At 42.3% G+C, this 12,567-nt stretch overlaps 1 protein-coding gene across 4 annotated transcripts in view; it reads right to left on the bottom strand.

Annotated features, from left to right (window-relative positions):
* Nucleotides 1-365: 365 nt before the first annotated feature.
* The window catches only part of sntg1 (syntrophin, gamma 1), a 52,438-nt gene continuing 40,236 nt past the window's right edge, over nt 366-12,567 (bottom strand). For 3 of the 4 annotated variants that reach the window (XM_076970787.1, XM_076970789.1, XM_076970788.1), the window contains 4 exons: nt 4,426-4,578; nt 2,815-2,907; nt 2,370-2,480; nt 366-1,894 (listed from right to left, as the gene is read on the bottom strand). In XM_076970787.1, coding sequence (XP_076826902.1) covers nt 1,712-1,894; nt 2,370-2,480; nt 2,815-2,907; nt 4,426-4,578 — 540 coding nt within the window. In that variant the 3' untranslated portion in view covers nt 366-1,711. The remainder of the gene's footprint in view (nt 1,895-2,369; nt 2,481-2,814; nt 2,908-4,425; nt 4,579-12,567) is intronic. The other variant, XR_013120609.1, reaches the window with a different exon arrangement.

The raw sequence follows: 12,567 nt of genomic DNA, 5'->3' as shown, positions 1-12,567 counted from the left end.
AATAAAACACTCCTTTTCAGACTCCGTGTTGCAGAAGATTGGAACTATACCAGTGGCCATCAAAAGGTCCTCCCAGAGTGAACGCAGCCCAAAAGTCGTTCTATTGCATAGTCTTTACCAAACACCTCTCCTTCTGTACTGGGAGTTAAAGTAGGGCCATGAATGAAGTCATTACAGTGCTCCAGCACTGCAAAGGGGCATAATTATTGCAAACCAATAACACCTTCTGTGGTGTTCAGTCTGGATCCATTCATCTCACAATTAATGGGTAGTCCAAAGGGTTTGAATATTAAAAGAAAAAAAAATGTAAAAGTTCTATCGGTTAAACTGCTAATTGAAAATAAAACATAATGGTGACTAGAGGGTATTATCAGATTTTATATTAAAAATTTTTAATGGAGTTCTTGTTTTCTGAGGATCTAAATGGATAAACAAATGGTAAATAAACAACAGGAGAGATAATGTAACACAAAAATACAGGAAAAAAAACCCTTTATGTTGTGCTACACACATCCTGCAGACCTGACCATTTTGCCAGGACTCTGTACAGTCTTCTCCTCTGCTTGCTGGGAGGGCCTGTGTTCATCTCTTCACAGTTCAGTTCCTCGTGAATCACCAGGAGATTCCTTCTGTACCGAGCATTGCTATGAAACTGGATAGTCTCATGGTCGAGTCGCAACGCTCCGATTGATCCGTATTAAGGTAACGGGTAGGAAATTAAAGGGCAACAAAGTGTAAGAATAAGACTACTCACTTTTACACATCTTCCACAGGTGAGAAGCAGCATATTTCAATAAAGATGGCGCAGAGACCCTCTCCATGCAGTTCAAACATGAACACGCAAGTCGTATCTGCGCCTCATCGCGCCACTCTGAAGCAAATGGGCAAAGTAACAAAAAGAAAAAATAGCAGACATCATCTAGACATCATCCACATCAGACCTCTGCTTCCTCGATCTTCTTTAGTTCATTGTGGTACTTAGGAAGGTGTTTGTCTCTGTTGTGTATGTTGCTTGGAAAAGTGCAGTGTCAAACAGATTCGGGTTTATATCAGGGTTTTCTTTACATCATTGTGGAGAATGTCACCGAGACATTCAACTCTTCTTAAAATATCGATTCAGGACTTGCATTCTGATGTCTTTGAAAATTCCACTTGGGTAACTATCCTTAAATCTTGGACCATAATGATGTGAACTGGGAAGTGATGCTATCACTTTCAATCAATTATCTGATCTAAAGAAAGGATTAAAAGACTTCACACAGGTAGGAATGCTATCATTAACTAAGTGCAAACATATTTACTGCAATATCGAAGGGAGCTAACTCATGTTCTAATTGTTTTGTATCCATGAAAACTGAACATCCTGTGGACTCTACAATACATTTAACCGGCAACTAGCAAGAGTGACATAATGAGAAAAGTTGCACTGGGTCTGTGTACTTAACTGCTGAGGTATACAAAACGTGACATCACCTTGGCTTGAGTTCAAGTCTGTACCAATGCAAGCAGGCCAGGTCGTTTTCACATTGCCCAAATGGGTCAAAAGTTCAAGGCTCATCGGTGTTGTTAAAACTCTTCCGCCATCTTCATGCGTTTGTCTCCTGTCCCTCTTTTGTATTCGTGCGGTCTAGCGACGCCCCTCCACAGGGAAGTCAGTGTGAAATGTCTCGTCCAGGGCCAAAACACGAGCAAGGGGTTTGCAGAGGGCCCGTCAACTCGAGAACTTCAGCTTGGAGGCCTGCACGACGGAGGCGACGGAGGGGGGCGTGGCCAACGTGGCTGCCGTGGCCACGCCCCGGCTACCCACGAACATGGGGTCCAGGCACGCCACTTTCGCCGCGAAGAACGCGTGGATGCAGTGTAGCACCGCGAAGAGGTTGGAGAACTCCAGCTCCTGCGCGGCCGGAAACAGAGAGCAAGCAGAGAGACTTCAGAAGCCCTGGCTGGAGGCCAGTCGCACCCCTGGGTCACGTCTAATCAGCAGATAAAGGGCTTGAGATGCACAGCCCATTACAAAGAAATCCTCACAATCCACCCATCAGCCCAGTGCTGCTTCTGTCTTGTGCTCTTTTATGAATGGAATATATCTGAATCATAGACTGTGCTTTAAAAAGATGTGTTTGTGTTGCTCTCTAAGACTAGAAACTCATATTTGCATATTAATGGGAGTATATATATATATATATATATTTTTTTTTTTCGGTTTGAATAACACACTTCACAGATACAGCCCAGGAGAATGGTTTCCCCAGTAACCACTATAACTCACAGCAGAGCTTCATCCAGTTCTAAGATCTAAGTTTAGTACTAGTCTGAGATCACGGGAGAATGTCACACTCAAATCAGCCCCTTCAGTAAGAGAGTCTCACCTTTGCCTCGATGAGTTTCGTATCTTGACTCTGGAACAGAAATTTGATCTTGCTCTTGCCGTCATCTGAAGATCCTTTGAGCTGGGAGAATTTGTACCGCCACAGCACTGCCTACAGGGGGTGATATGCTTAACATTTTTAGTTTTACACATCCAACGAGCAATACACACACACACAATTAATGCCAAACAGCTTTGCAACAGTTTGCCTAGTTTTGCAAATAAGTTACTGTTCATGGTGATAAACTACAACAACAATAAGACTGCCATTATGCTCAGGTGCAGGGATAATTACCTGCACCTGCATAGTCACCGCTGTTAAAAATCAAATCACACCGTTCAGTTTATGTCTACGTGGTATGATTGGATCCCAAACACCTCAGAAGGATCTCGTGATCAATCATACAGCTATAAAGGCCAAGGCTAATGGGTTACGTTGAACTCACTTTTGATGCTGCGTCAAAGCAGACAAAGCCCATGCTGAAATCTATAGTGAGTCCCATGAGATGGCTCTCCATGATACACGCGTATGTTTTACACTGAAAAATAAGACATTTGGCAACGTTAACCTAAGAAGACGCCCACTGGCAAAAGCACAACTCCGTCCCTAGTGTCTGAAGTGTTAATTAGATCGGTAAGTGTTGTACATCATTGTTTGAGGAGGAAAATAAACAGTTATTTGGCTGCCAGAGGTGTTAGTTTTATGCATGTAGTCTGCTTCTGTCGAAAGGGACCGGCAAACACAATATCTTATATGTCTCTTGACAGTTTTTTGCTTTTCGATAGTACCTAACAATTCTCAACAGACCTTTTTAGTTTGCTCACCACATTCTAGACCAAAGACTTAATTCGCGTGTGCTTGTTGCGTCACCGTGGCTATTTGATATGAGTCAAAGGAGAAAACGACAGGCTTGTATATGAAACACACTCTGTATAGCCAATTCAACATTTGCTTTACTTCATGTTTTAGACTGCCAAGCCCTAAACATTAAATTCCTTCAGTAGTAGGCCTGTTAAATTAGATTAGGAATTTAACAGGACTAGTTCCCTGGTACTGCGTAGCCTTCACTGTGCAAAGGGTTTGTTAGAAAATATTCTGTTGAATATAAAAATATAATTTCTTGCATGTAGTGAAGTAATTGTAACCGAAAGGCTGTCAACTACTTAACATCCATAAATAAGTCCACGCAAGTCGCTTATGCAAACCAGAAACATTTTGAACAGGCCAAAATTACTGTACTCTAATAGTACTTCACATTGCTGCAATGAGGACTGATTTTTGCTCCGCCTCTCGTTCCTTTCTGGCGAGGCTGCGGCAGCGCGTGGAGGAATGTGGCAGCGCGTGCGTTGCGAAGAGAGCGTTAAGAAGTTGCGGTTTTTTTATGTAAATGAGAAGCGAGTTTCGCTTGACTGCAGCCAATCGACGCCGCGCGATGCATTTCGTCATGTCACATCAAGCCTAAAAATAAGTGACAAGATGGAGGAGAAAATTATCATGGTTCTTTTAGTGTATTTTTCGACATGAATCTAGGAAAAAGAGACGTGTTGGAAAAGGTGTATTTGCTTTCTGCTACTGAGTTCTGACTGGTGGGTGAGCTGACTGGAGTAGCAGAAACGCCAGGAAGAATCCTGGCCAACTGGTAAAAAACTTTTAATTTCATTTTAACCATGGAGCCCCATTTAATTCAATCTACCACCTCTCTCATGAGGGCCCCCTGGTGTTGTGCAGTCATCCTTTGATATCACTGGAGGAAGAGCAAGTGATTCCTCATAAAATGCTCCATGTGGTGCCGATTGGCTGCCATCCAGTGAAACCCATTTCTCAATAACACACATTTGAGGAAAGCTCAACTTTCCAGTGTTTTCTTGAGGTTTGCAACACTCTTTCCCATAATCATCCACACACAACCACCACCTGTCTCTTTGAATGAGAGACCGCAGCCATCGCCTGGCTTTGTTGCAATGTAAAAATGTCCCATTAAAGCAGTTAAGCACTGCATCACCTGCCTGGTGCCAGTTTTCCCTTTGGGTTGCATGTGCTCGAGTGCAGTATTTACCTGTATCCTCTCGACCTCGAGGAAGGTGGCCATCTGAAAGGCCTTCTCCCAGACCAGCAGTTCACTCTCGAGCTCCACGCTGAACACAACGTCCTGGCCCGTGTCTGTCTGCAAGCTGAAGCTCTGTCTCCGCTTGTCTGGTAGATCACTGTCCTGGAACACGCAGAGAAGATGCAACACGCTTGCTTTCTTCGGCAAACAAGGACCTGAGTTTGTGTTTTCATGTGCAAGTGAATAAAGAAGGAAGGGTGTGTGTGTGGTGGGGTTGGAGGGAGGAGATCAGAACAACAATCATGTTAAAGGTTTATAATCACTGTAAAATGTGACTTGTTTCTTTGATCAAACATGAGAATAACCTCTCTTACACTCTATAACTCCTCTAAAGTGCAGTCTATACGTACTGGGAAAGCGTTTTTAATAGTTTTTTCAGTCACCTTAACCTGAATTCATGATGCTACAAAAAAAGAGGAATGTAGTATTACTGAACCATTTTCACTACAATTTATTATTATTGAAAATTCAGGTTTAAAATTGAGATTCCAGTAATTTTCAGGTCCAAAGTATTAATGAAAACAAAAAAACGTGTTAAAAGAAAATAAGTAGGAAATCTGGCACACTATATTCACACTGAGAGAATTCAGGTCGTGGACATTCAGGACAAATATCTGGGGTACTTAGGAAGAGCAAACGATTCAAGATAATCAAAAGATGGCTTTGTTTGAAATATCCTCCTACAAACTTTATACTGCATAATGCACTCAGTATATACTGTTTTCTGGTCCCCATAGTAGTATGTAGTATAGTATCGAGTATGAGGCAAACACAAACCATACTACGAGGTCACAGGAATGAATTTTCTGCCACTGCTGCATGATGGGATTCATGACACCACAAAGATACTTCTTTCGTGTACTGGAAAAATGTATTTGTCACATGCCAACATATTGATTTGGGGCTATGGAGCTATCATTGGGAGGGGTTTCTTTAATATTTCTTGCTATTGTAAAATAATCGTGATCAATAACAGAAGTGAATCATTGCAACTTGCAAGTTGATTTATTATTTCTTAATTTCTTCAATTACAATATCACCTAACCAAATTATCTAACATTAAGTTGGTAACAGTAACTACGTGTTAGCTAGCTAGCTTACGCTTGTTAGACCTGCTATCAATATATTGACCGCTTATATATATATATATCTCGCTTACTGCATTTCATTTTACTGTCTCAGCACTGTTTCACAACAATGTTTATTCAGTGACAATAAATCTATTCTATGCTATATAGCTAGCTAGCTTACTCTGGCCAAAGTGTCCACAACTATGAGGTATGAAATGGTGTCAGAAAACTCATGGTTCTAGCAGTAATGACATGAGGGTAGGACTTATTTCTTTGTCTTTCTTGCTGTAATGAGATGCAACTGTTTGTCAGATTAAAGTGATGTATATGACATTCAGGACACCATGTGCTTCACTCACTTGTAAGACAACCTCAACCCATGCAAGAACCCTATGCCATTGAAGCTTTGTTTGAAGCATTATTGAAATACATGATCTGTCATCATTTTACAGTTCTTGTTACTTGTTTGTTTGCTGCTGTTGGTGTCTGGTGTCAACCAGAGGATGAGCTGCCCTTCGAGACGTGACTCGGACATTGTTACGAGCTGGTCTAGGACAGACCGCAACATAATATGAATCTAACGGCGTTGGGGGTATATCTGGCTTCCCGAGTACATTCTTGTGTGCTTAGATATACTTAAACTCAATAACCAGCGTCAAGTCATTGTCTTTGCGCTTTTTAATGGGTCACATCCGTGCATAATACAACGGAAAACATAAACAGATGATAAAGGTACTTCAACTCAAGAAACAAAGCACCTCACTAATGAAACATATGTGTATATTAAAAAAAGAAACAGACAAACCAACAAACAAACAAACAAAACAAACCACCATCAAATGAATATCAATACAAAAACTCCACCACAATTTATCACTAACATAAATTAATAATCAACCAATGCAACCTTTATCTTGGATCTCACCCACAGTAGAGCACACAACAAGAAATAACAGTCAGGGACAACAATCAGGTCCACATCGGAAAGCCAGAACCACCAACAAGCAACAAGTCCGAAACAAAGCCCCGCCTCTCTCTTCCTCCTGGGCCATCTTGGATCCTCTTTATAGCTGGTCCCCCCCTAGGGGTAGCCAATCCAAAAACACTCCTTGTTAACCTGCAACAAAACAAAACAACTCCAAGGCATGCATTTAGACAGAGTCGTAACACTCCCCCACCCAAAATAAAGAAAAACAAAACTCACATTTTGTTATAATTTACTCATGACCGGAGCTATTTTAATAATGCTTTCAAATACGTTTAGGAAGTCTTATACTCTCGATAAGGCGTCTGCTACGATGTTCTCAGCACCTTTCTTGTGGTGAACCTCCAAATTGAAATCCTGAATCATTAAAAACCATCTCATCAACCGCTGATTTGTATTTCGCATCCTTGTCAAGAATATTAATGGATTATGGTCTGTATGAACCTCAACAGGCAACACACTGGAACCCAAGTACACCTCAAAGTGCTGCAAAGCCATTAAGAGGGCCAAAGCCTCTTTTTCGATAGTGCTATAACCAACCTGATGTTTCAAGAACTTTTTTGAGAAATAACATACAGGATGTTCAACTCCTTGCTCATCGTCCTGTAAGAGAACAGCACCAGCTCCGTAAGCACTGGCATCAACATCCAGTTTAAAAGGTTTTGTGAAATCAGGAGCAGTCAGGACTGGTGTACTGCACAAGAGAGACTTAATGGCCTTAAAAGCATGGTCACAATCGGTGGTCCACAGCAGTGTCTGTGAATATTTTAATAAATCCGTCAGGGGTGCAGCCACACTAGCGAAATTTTTGCAAAACCCACGGTAATACCCTGCCATACCTAAAAATCGCCGAAGATCACGTTTTGTAGCGGGTACCGGAAAATCAATAATGGCCTGTACTTTGGCTGCAAGAGGACATACTTCACCTTGCCCGACCAACTTTCCCAAATAAGACACTCTGGCCTTACCAAATTCACACTTGGCGAGATTTAGTGTAAGTTTGGCATCTTGTAAGCGACTAAAAACCTTTCCGAGATTCGTCATGTGCTCGTCCCAACTAGACGAATACACCACCACATCATCTAGATATATCTCACAATTTTCCACGTTCGCCAATACTTTCCACATCAACCTCTGGAAAGTCGCAGGTGCATTTCTTAAGCCAAATGGCATTACGGAGTATTGAAGGAAATGATCAGGCGTAACGAAGGCAGAAATTTCAGATGCTACAGGGGTTAGAGGAACTTGCCAATACCCCTTTAGTAGATCAAGTTTCGTTACGAATTTGGCTGCTCCGACTCTATCAATGCAATCCTCCATTCTTGGCAAAGGGAAGGAATCGGGTTTGGTAACTGCGTTAACTCTTCGATAGTCTGTACAAAATCTACTAGTTCCATCAGGCTTAGGCACTAGTAGACAGGGCGAACTCCAAGAGCTAATGCTAGGTGTAGCCAAACCATTGTCCAAAAGATACTCAACCTCTTTTTGCATTTTCTGGCGTTTTGTGGGATTAACACGATAAGCATGTTGTTTGATAGGTTGCTGCCCTTGCACATCAATATCGTGATAAAGCCAATCAGTTCGACCAGGAACATCAGAAAATAAAGAAAGGTGAGTATTAATCATCTCAATCACATCTTCCCGTTCTCTCTCACCAAGATGTAACAACTGGGAGTGTACAGTAGCCAAGAACTCAGAATTTAACAGGTGAGGAGTAAAAAGACTATCATCACGAAACGTGAGATCATCACTGCCAGACTGGTAGTCCAACCTGGTTATTGCCAACGCTGAAGTAACAGGGGTACCGTCAGAACCCTCACATGGTACCCGTTGAACATAAGATTTCAACATATTGATGTGGCAAACACGACTTTTTCTCCGTCGGTCGGGCGTGCTGATCACATAATCAGTATCACTTAACTTACGTTCCACCACATATGGACCTGAAAATTTTGCACACAAAGCTGAACCAGGAATAGGCAGTAACACAAGAACCTTGTCTCCCTTACGGAGTTCTCCGGGTACTGTCCTTTTATCAAAGCGAGCCTTCATGTTTGACTGGACCGATGACAAAGATGCTTTTGCAACATCATTAGCATGATGTAATCGTTCACGAAAATCACTCACGTATTCTAAAATATTACTTCTCTTCTGGTCATCTGCAACCAATTTTTCTCTGAGTAGTTTTAATGGCCCACGCACGGAGTGACCAAAAATCAAGTCTGCTGGACTAAATCCCAGAGATTCCTGCACTGATTCTCTTACGGCAAATAACAGAAATGGAACACCCTCATCCCATTCTCTTCCTGAGGTCAGACAATACTTGCGCAACATGGCTTTAAATGTTTGGTGAAATCGTTCAAGTGCACCCTGAGACTCGGGATGGTAAGCACTTGACATACGATGTTCAATTTGTAACAATTTCATCACCTGATTAAACAAACGCGAAGTGAAGTTTGATCCCTGATCAGTCTGAATGCGTTTGGGTAGCCCAAACGTAGAGAAGAATCTGACTAACGCTTTCACGATACCTTTTACTTTCAGGTTGCGTAGAGGTATAGCCTCAGGATATCGGGTAGCTGTGCACATGAGAGAAAGCAAATACATATTACCAGACTTGGTTTTAGGTAGGGGTCCAACACAGTCGATAATAAGCTGTTCAAATGGCGCCCCCAACACAGGAATTGGATGGAGTGGAGCCAATGGAATGGTTTGATTAGGTTTACCAGCGACTTGACAGGCATGACATGAACGACAGTAAGCTACAACATCACGTTTCAGACCTGGCCAAAAGAAATAACGCAAGATTCTATGATAGGTCTTTCGGATTCCCAGGTGACCTGACATTACATGGTCATGAGCTAGACTAAGTATCTGCTGCCTATAGCTAGTAGGAACAACGAGCTGATAAATAGCATTCCACTCCGTCGTCTCATGTGAAGGGGACCATTTTCTCAACAATAATCCATTCTGATGGAAGTACGTTACAACATGTTGTGGCAATTCCTCCTCAGTAACAGCTTTTATCCGACAACAGTTTAAAGAAGAATCTTTACACTGTTCCTCAATTAGTGACTCCCGTCCGAACTTTACATCTAACCCCACATCTATTTCACTTGAGTCACCATCCGATACCTTATATGGCAGAACTTCACAACCAACCTTCGTCCCCGTATCAGGTTTGGATGACGCCAAAAATGTCTCAGAGAGATCAATCTGATCTGCAAACTTGCGTGCCTGCGCACGAGTCACTACACAAGCAGGAAACACAGTTGGATCCAATGAAACGGATGAAACAGGTTCATCTATAACCTCAGGCACAGAACTGACTTTACCCCCTGCCAAATCATTCCCCAAAATAAACTGAACTCCCTTCATAGGAAATTGAGATCGGATTCCTACCCTCACTTCACCCGTCACCAACCGAGATTTAAGATGGACATTATGCAGAGGAACCCTACATACACCTAATTCAATGCCTTGGATCAGGATATCCGATCCACAAGCAGACAAACCTGAAAAAGGCAGAACTGACTCAAGGATAAAGGATTGTGCAGCCCCCGTGTCTCGTAATATTTTAATAGACACTTGATCTGCAACGTCACCAGTCAGTGAAACTACCCCGTCCATAACAAATGGTTCATATACAGAATCATACACATGTTCATCAGGCACAACATTCAAGACATCGGCAACAAACCCAACTGTTTTAGGTACTGACACATAGCGTTTTGGTTGAGAGAGAGGTGGCTTTGTTTCCAACATAGGACATGATGCAATTAAATGATCGGTTTTCTTACAATAAAAACAAGCACGAAGACCATTATTCTCATAGCGAGCCGAATTGGGACTTTTACCGGAATTCTGAGCACTCCTTGAGCGAAATCGCCAAGACGGGCTCGGATCTGAACGAGCTACGGAAAACACATTTTTGTGAGTCAACACAAATTCGTCAGCAAACACAGCTGCCTGTGACAAGGATGACACCTTTTGCTCATTTAAATACACGACAAGACGCTCAGGCAAGCCATTCTTAAACGCTTCCAAAAGCATCAGTTCTTTTAATTGTAGGAAATTCTCAACTTTACTGGCTACACACCATTTTTCAAATAGAACCATCATTTCTCTGGCGAATTCCACAAAGGTCTGGTTGGCAGTTTTGGCATGGTTGCGAAACTTTTGTCTATACGCTTCAGGCACGAGTTCATATGCACGCAAAACGGTGGCTTTGACTACGTTGTAATCGAGACTCTGTTCGATAGTTAATGCAGCACAAACCTCCTGTGCTTTTCCCACCAGTTTGCATTGCAGGAGTAACGTCCAGACATCTTTAGGCCACTGAAGAGCGGTGGCTACACGCTCAAAGGCTGCAAAATATGAGTCAACCTCTGTCTCTCTAAATGGCGGAACAAGGTTAATGTTTTTACTCACATCAAACACCGGCGACACGCGAACAGGTGCATCAACACGAGTCCCAGCAGAAGCAAAAGGAGGAGAAGTAGCAGCACGCAAACGGAGCAATTCCGTCTCATGTTCCTGACGCTTCACTGCCAACTTCAATTCCTCCAAGCGTATACTCAACTGTAGATCAACAGAACCCAAAAGTTGAGGTGCACCTTCAGAAACAGGTGTAGAAGCAGAAGCGGCCGTAGCAGAGACTACCCCACCACAAGCAGTCCCACCACGACCTACACTAGGAGAGGAAGGAGGTGTTACCCGCACCTCAATTAATACATCCTCATCATGCTCATGGGCAATACCAGGCAAAGCAGACTCAGGCACAGCAGGCAAAACACCGTCCTCCACCAGACGATCATACACAGCAGTCCTCACCACACTCTTACGAGCGGAACGCGAAACATTAACATTATAGAATCCAGCCAACAGAAGCAACTCTTCCTTACGACACATCTCAAAGGCACGCAAAGACGGAGCCAAAACGAATTTCTCAAGTTCAAAAGCCATGTCAACGAAAGAACGTGCAGGCCCACAAAAATACCCACACACCCAAAAAAAGACGAGCCCCCACTTTATGTTACGAGCTGGTCTAGGACAGACCGCAACATAATATGAATCTAACGGCGTTGGGGGTATATCTGGCTTCCCGAGTACATTCTTGTGTGCTTAGATATACTTAAACTCAATAACCAGCGTCAAGTCATTGTCTTTGCGCTTTTTAATGGGTCACATCCGTGCATAATACAACGGAAAACATAAACAGATGATAAAGGTACTTCAACTCAAGAAACAAAGCACCTCACTAATGAAACATATGTGTATATTAAAAAAAGAAACAGACAAACCAACAAACAAACAAACAAAACAAACCACCATCAAATGAATATCAATACAAAAACTCCACCACAATTTATCACTAACATAAATTAATAATCAACCAATGCAACCTTTATCTTGGATCTCACCCACAGTAGAGCACACAACAAGAAATAACAGTCAGGGACAACAATCAGGTCCACATCGGAAAGCCAGAACCACCAACAAGCAACAAGTCCGAAACAAAGCCCCGCCTCTCTCTTCCTCCTGGGCCATCTTGGATCCTCTTTATAGCTGGTCCCCCCCTAGGGGTAGCCAATCCAAAAACACTCCTTGTTAACCTGCAACAAAACAAAACAACTCCAAGGCATGCATTTAGACAGAGTCGTAACAGACATCTGTAACTGCTTTGTGAAAATAGCTGTTGTAAAGAGAGCTATACAAAAAAATTTGACTATGATCTACAGCAATAAGTCAGTTTGGGCCACCTTTTGTGAGAAGCTATCAATACCATGAAAAATATCTATGAAGATACATAAAATGTCCTTCTGAATAATTAGGCTGAACTGTAGTTTCTAGACACACTTACCAATGATGGGTTATCTCTTTAGTCATATTTTTCCGTAGAATAGTATGGCTGTGACGAGATGTGTGGACAGCTGTCACACACCTGTACTATGTTCGTAACACCTTGGAAGATGATGGAATGCTTGACATGACTGACTGCTTTCGTCCCGTGTTCTCTACACCTTTTCGCCATGA

Source organism: Brachyhypopomus gauderio, chromosome 13 (genome assembly GCF_052324685.1).
Source record: "Brachyhypopomus gauderio isolate BG-103 chromosome 13, BGAUD_0.2, whole genome shotgun sequence".
In the NCBI taxonomy this organism is placed as follows: Eukaryota; Metazoa; Chordata; class Actinopteri; order Gymnotiformes; family Hypopomidae; genus Brachyhypopomus; species Brachyhypopomus gauderio.
The sequence above is the reverse complement of the archived record's forward strand: the minus strand, read 5'-3'. Positions and strand labels throughout refer to the sequence as shown.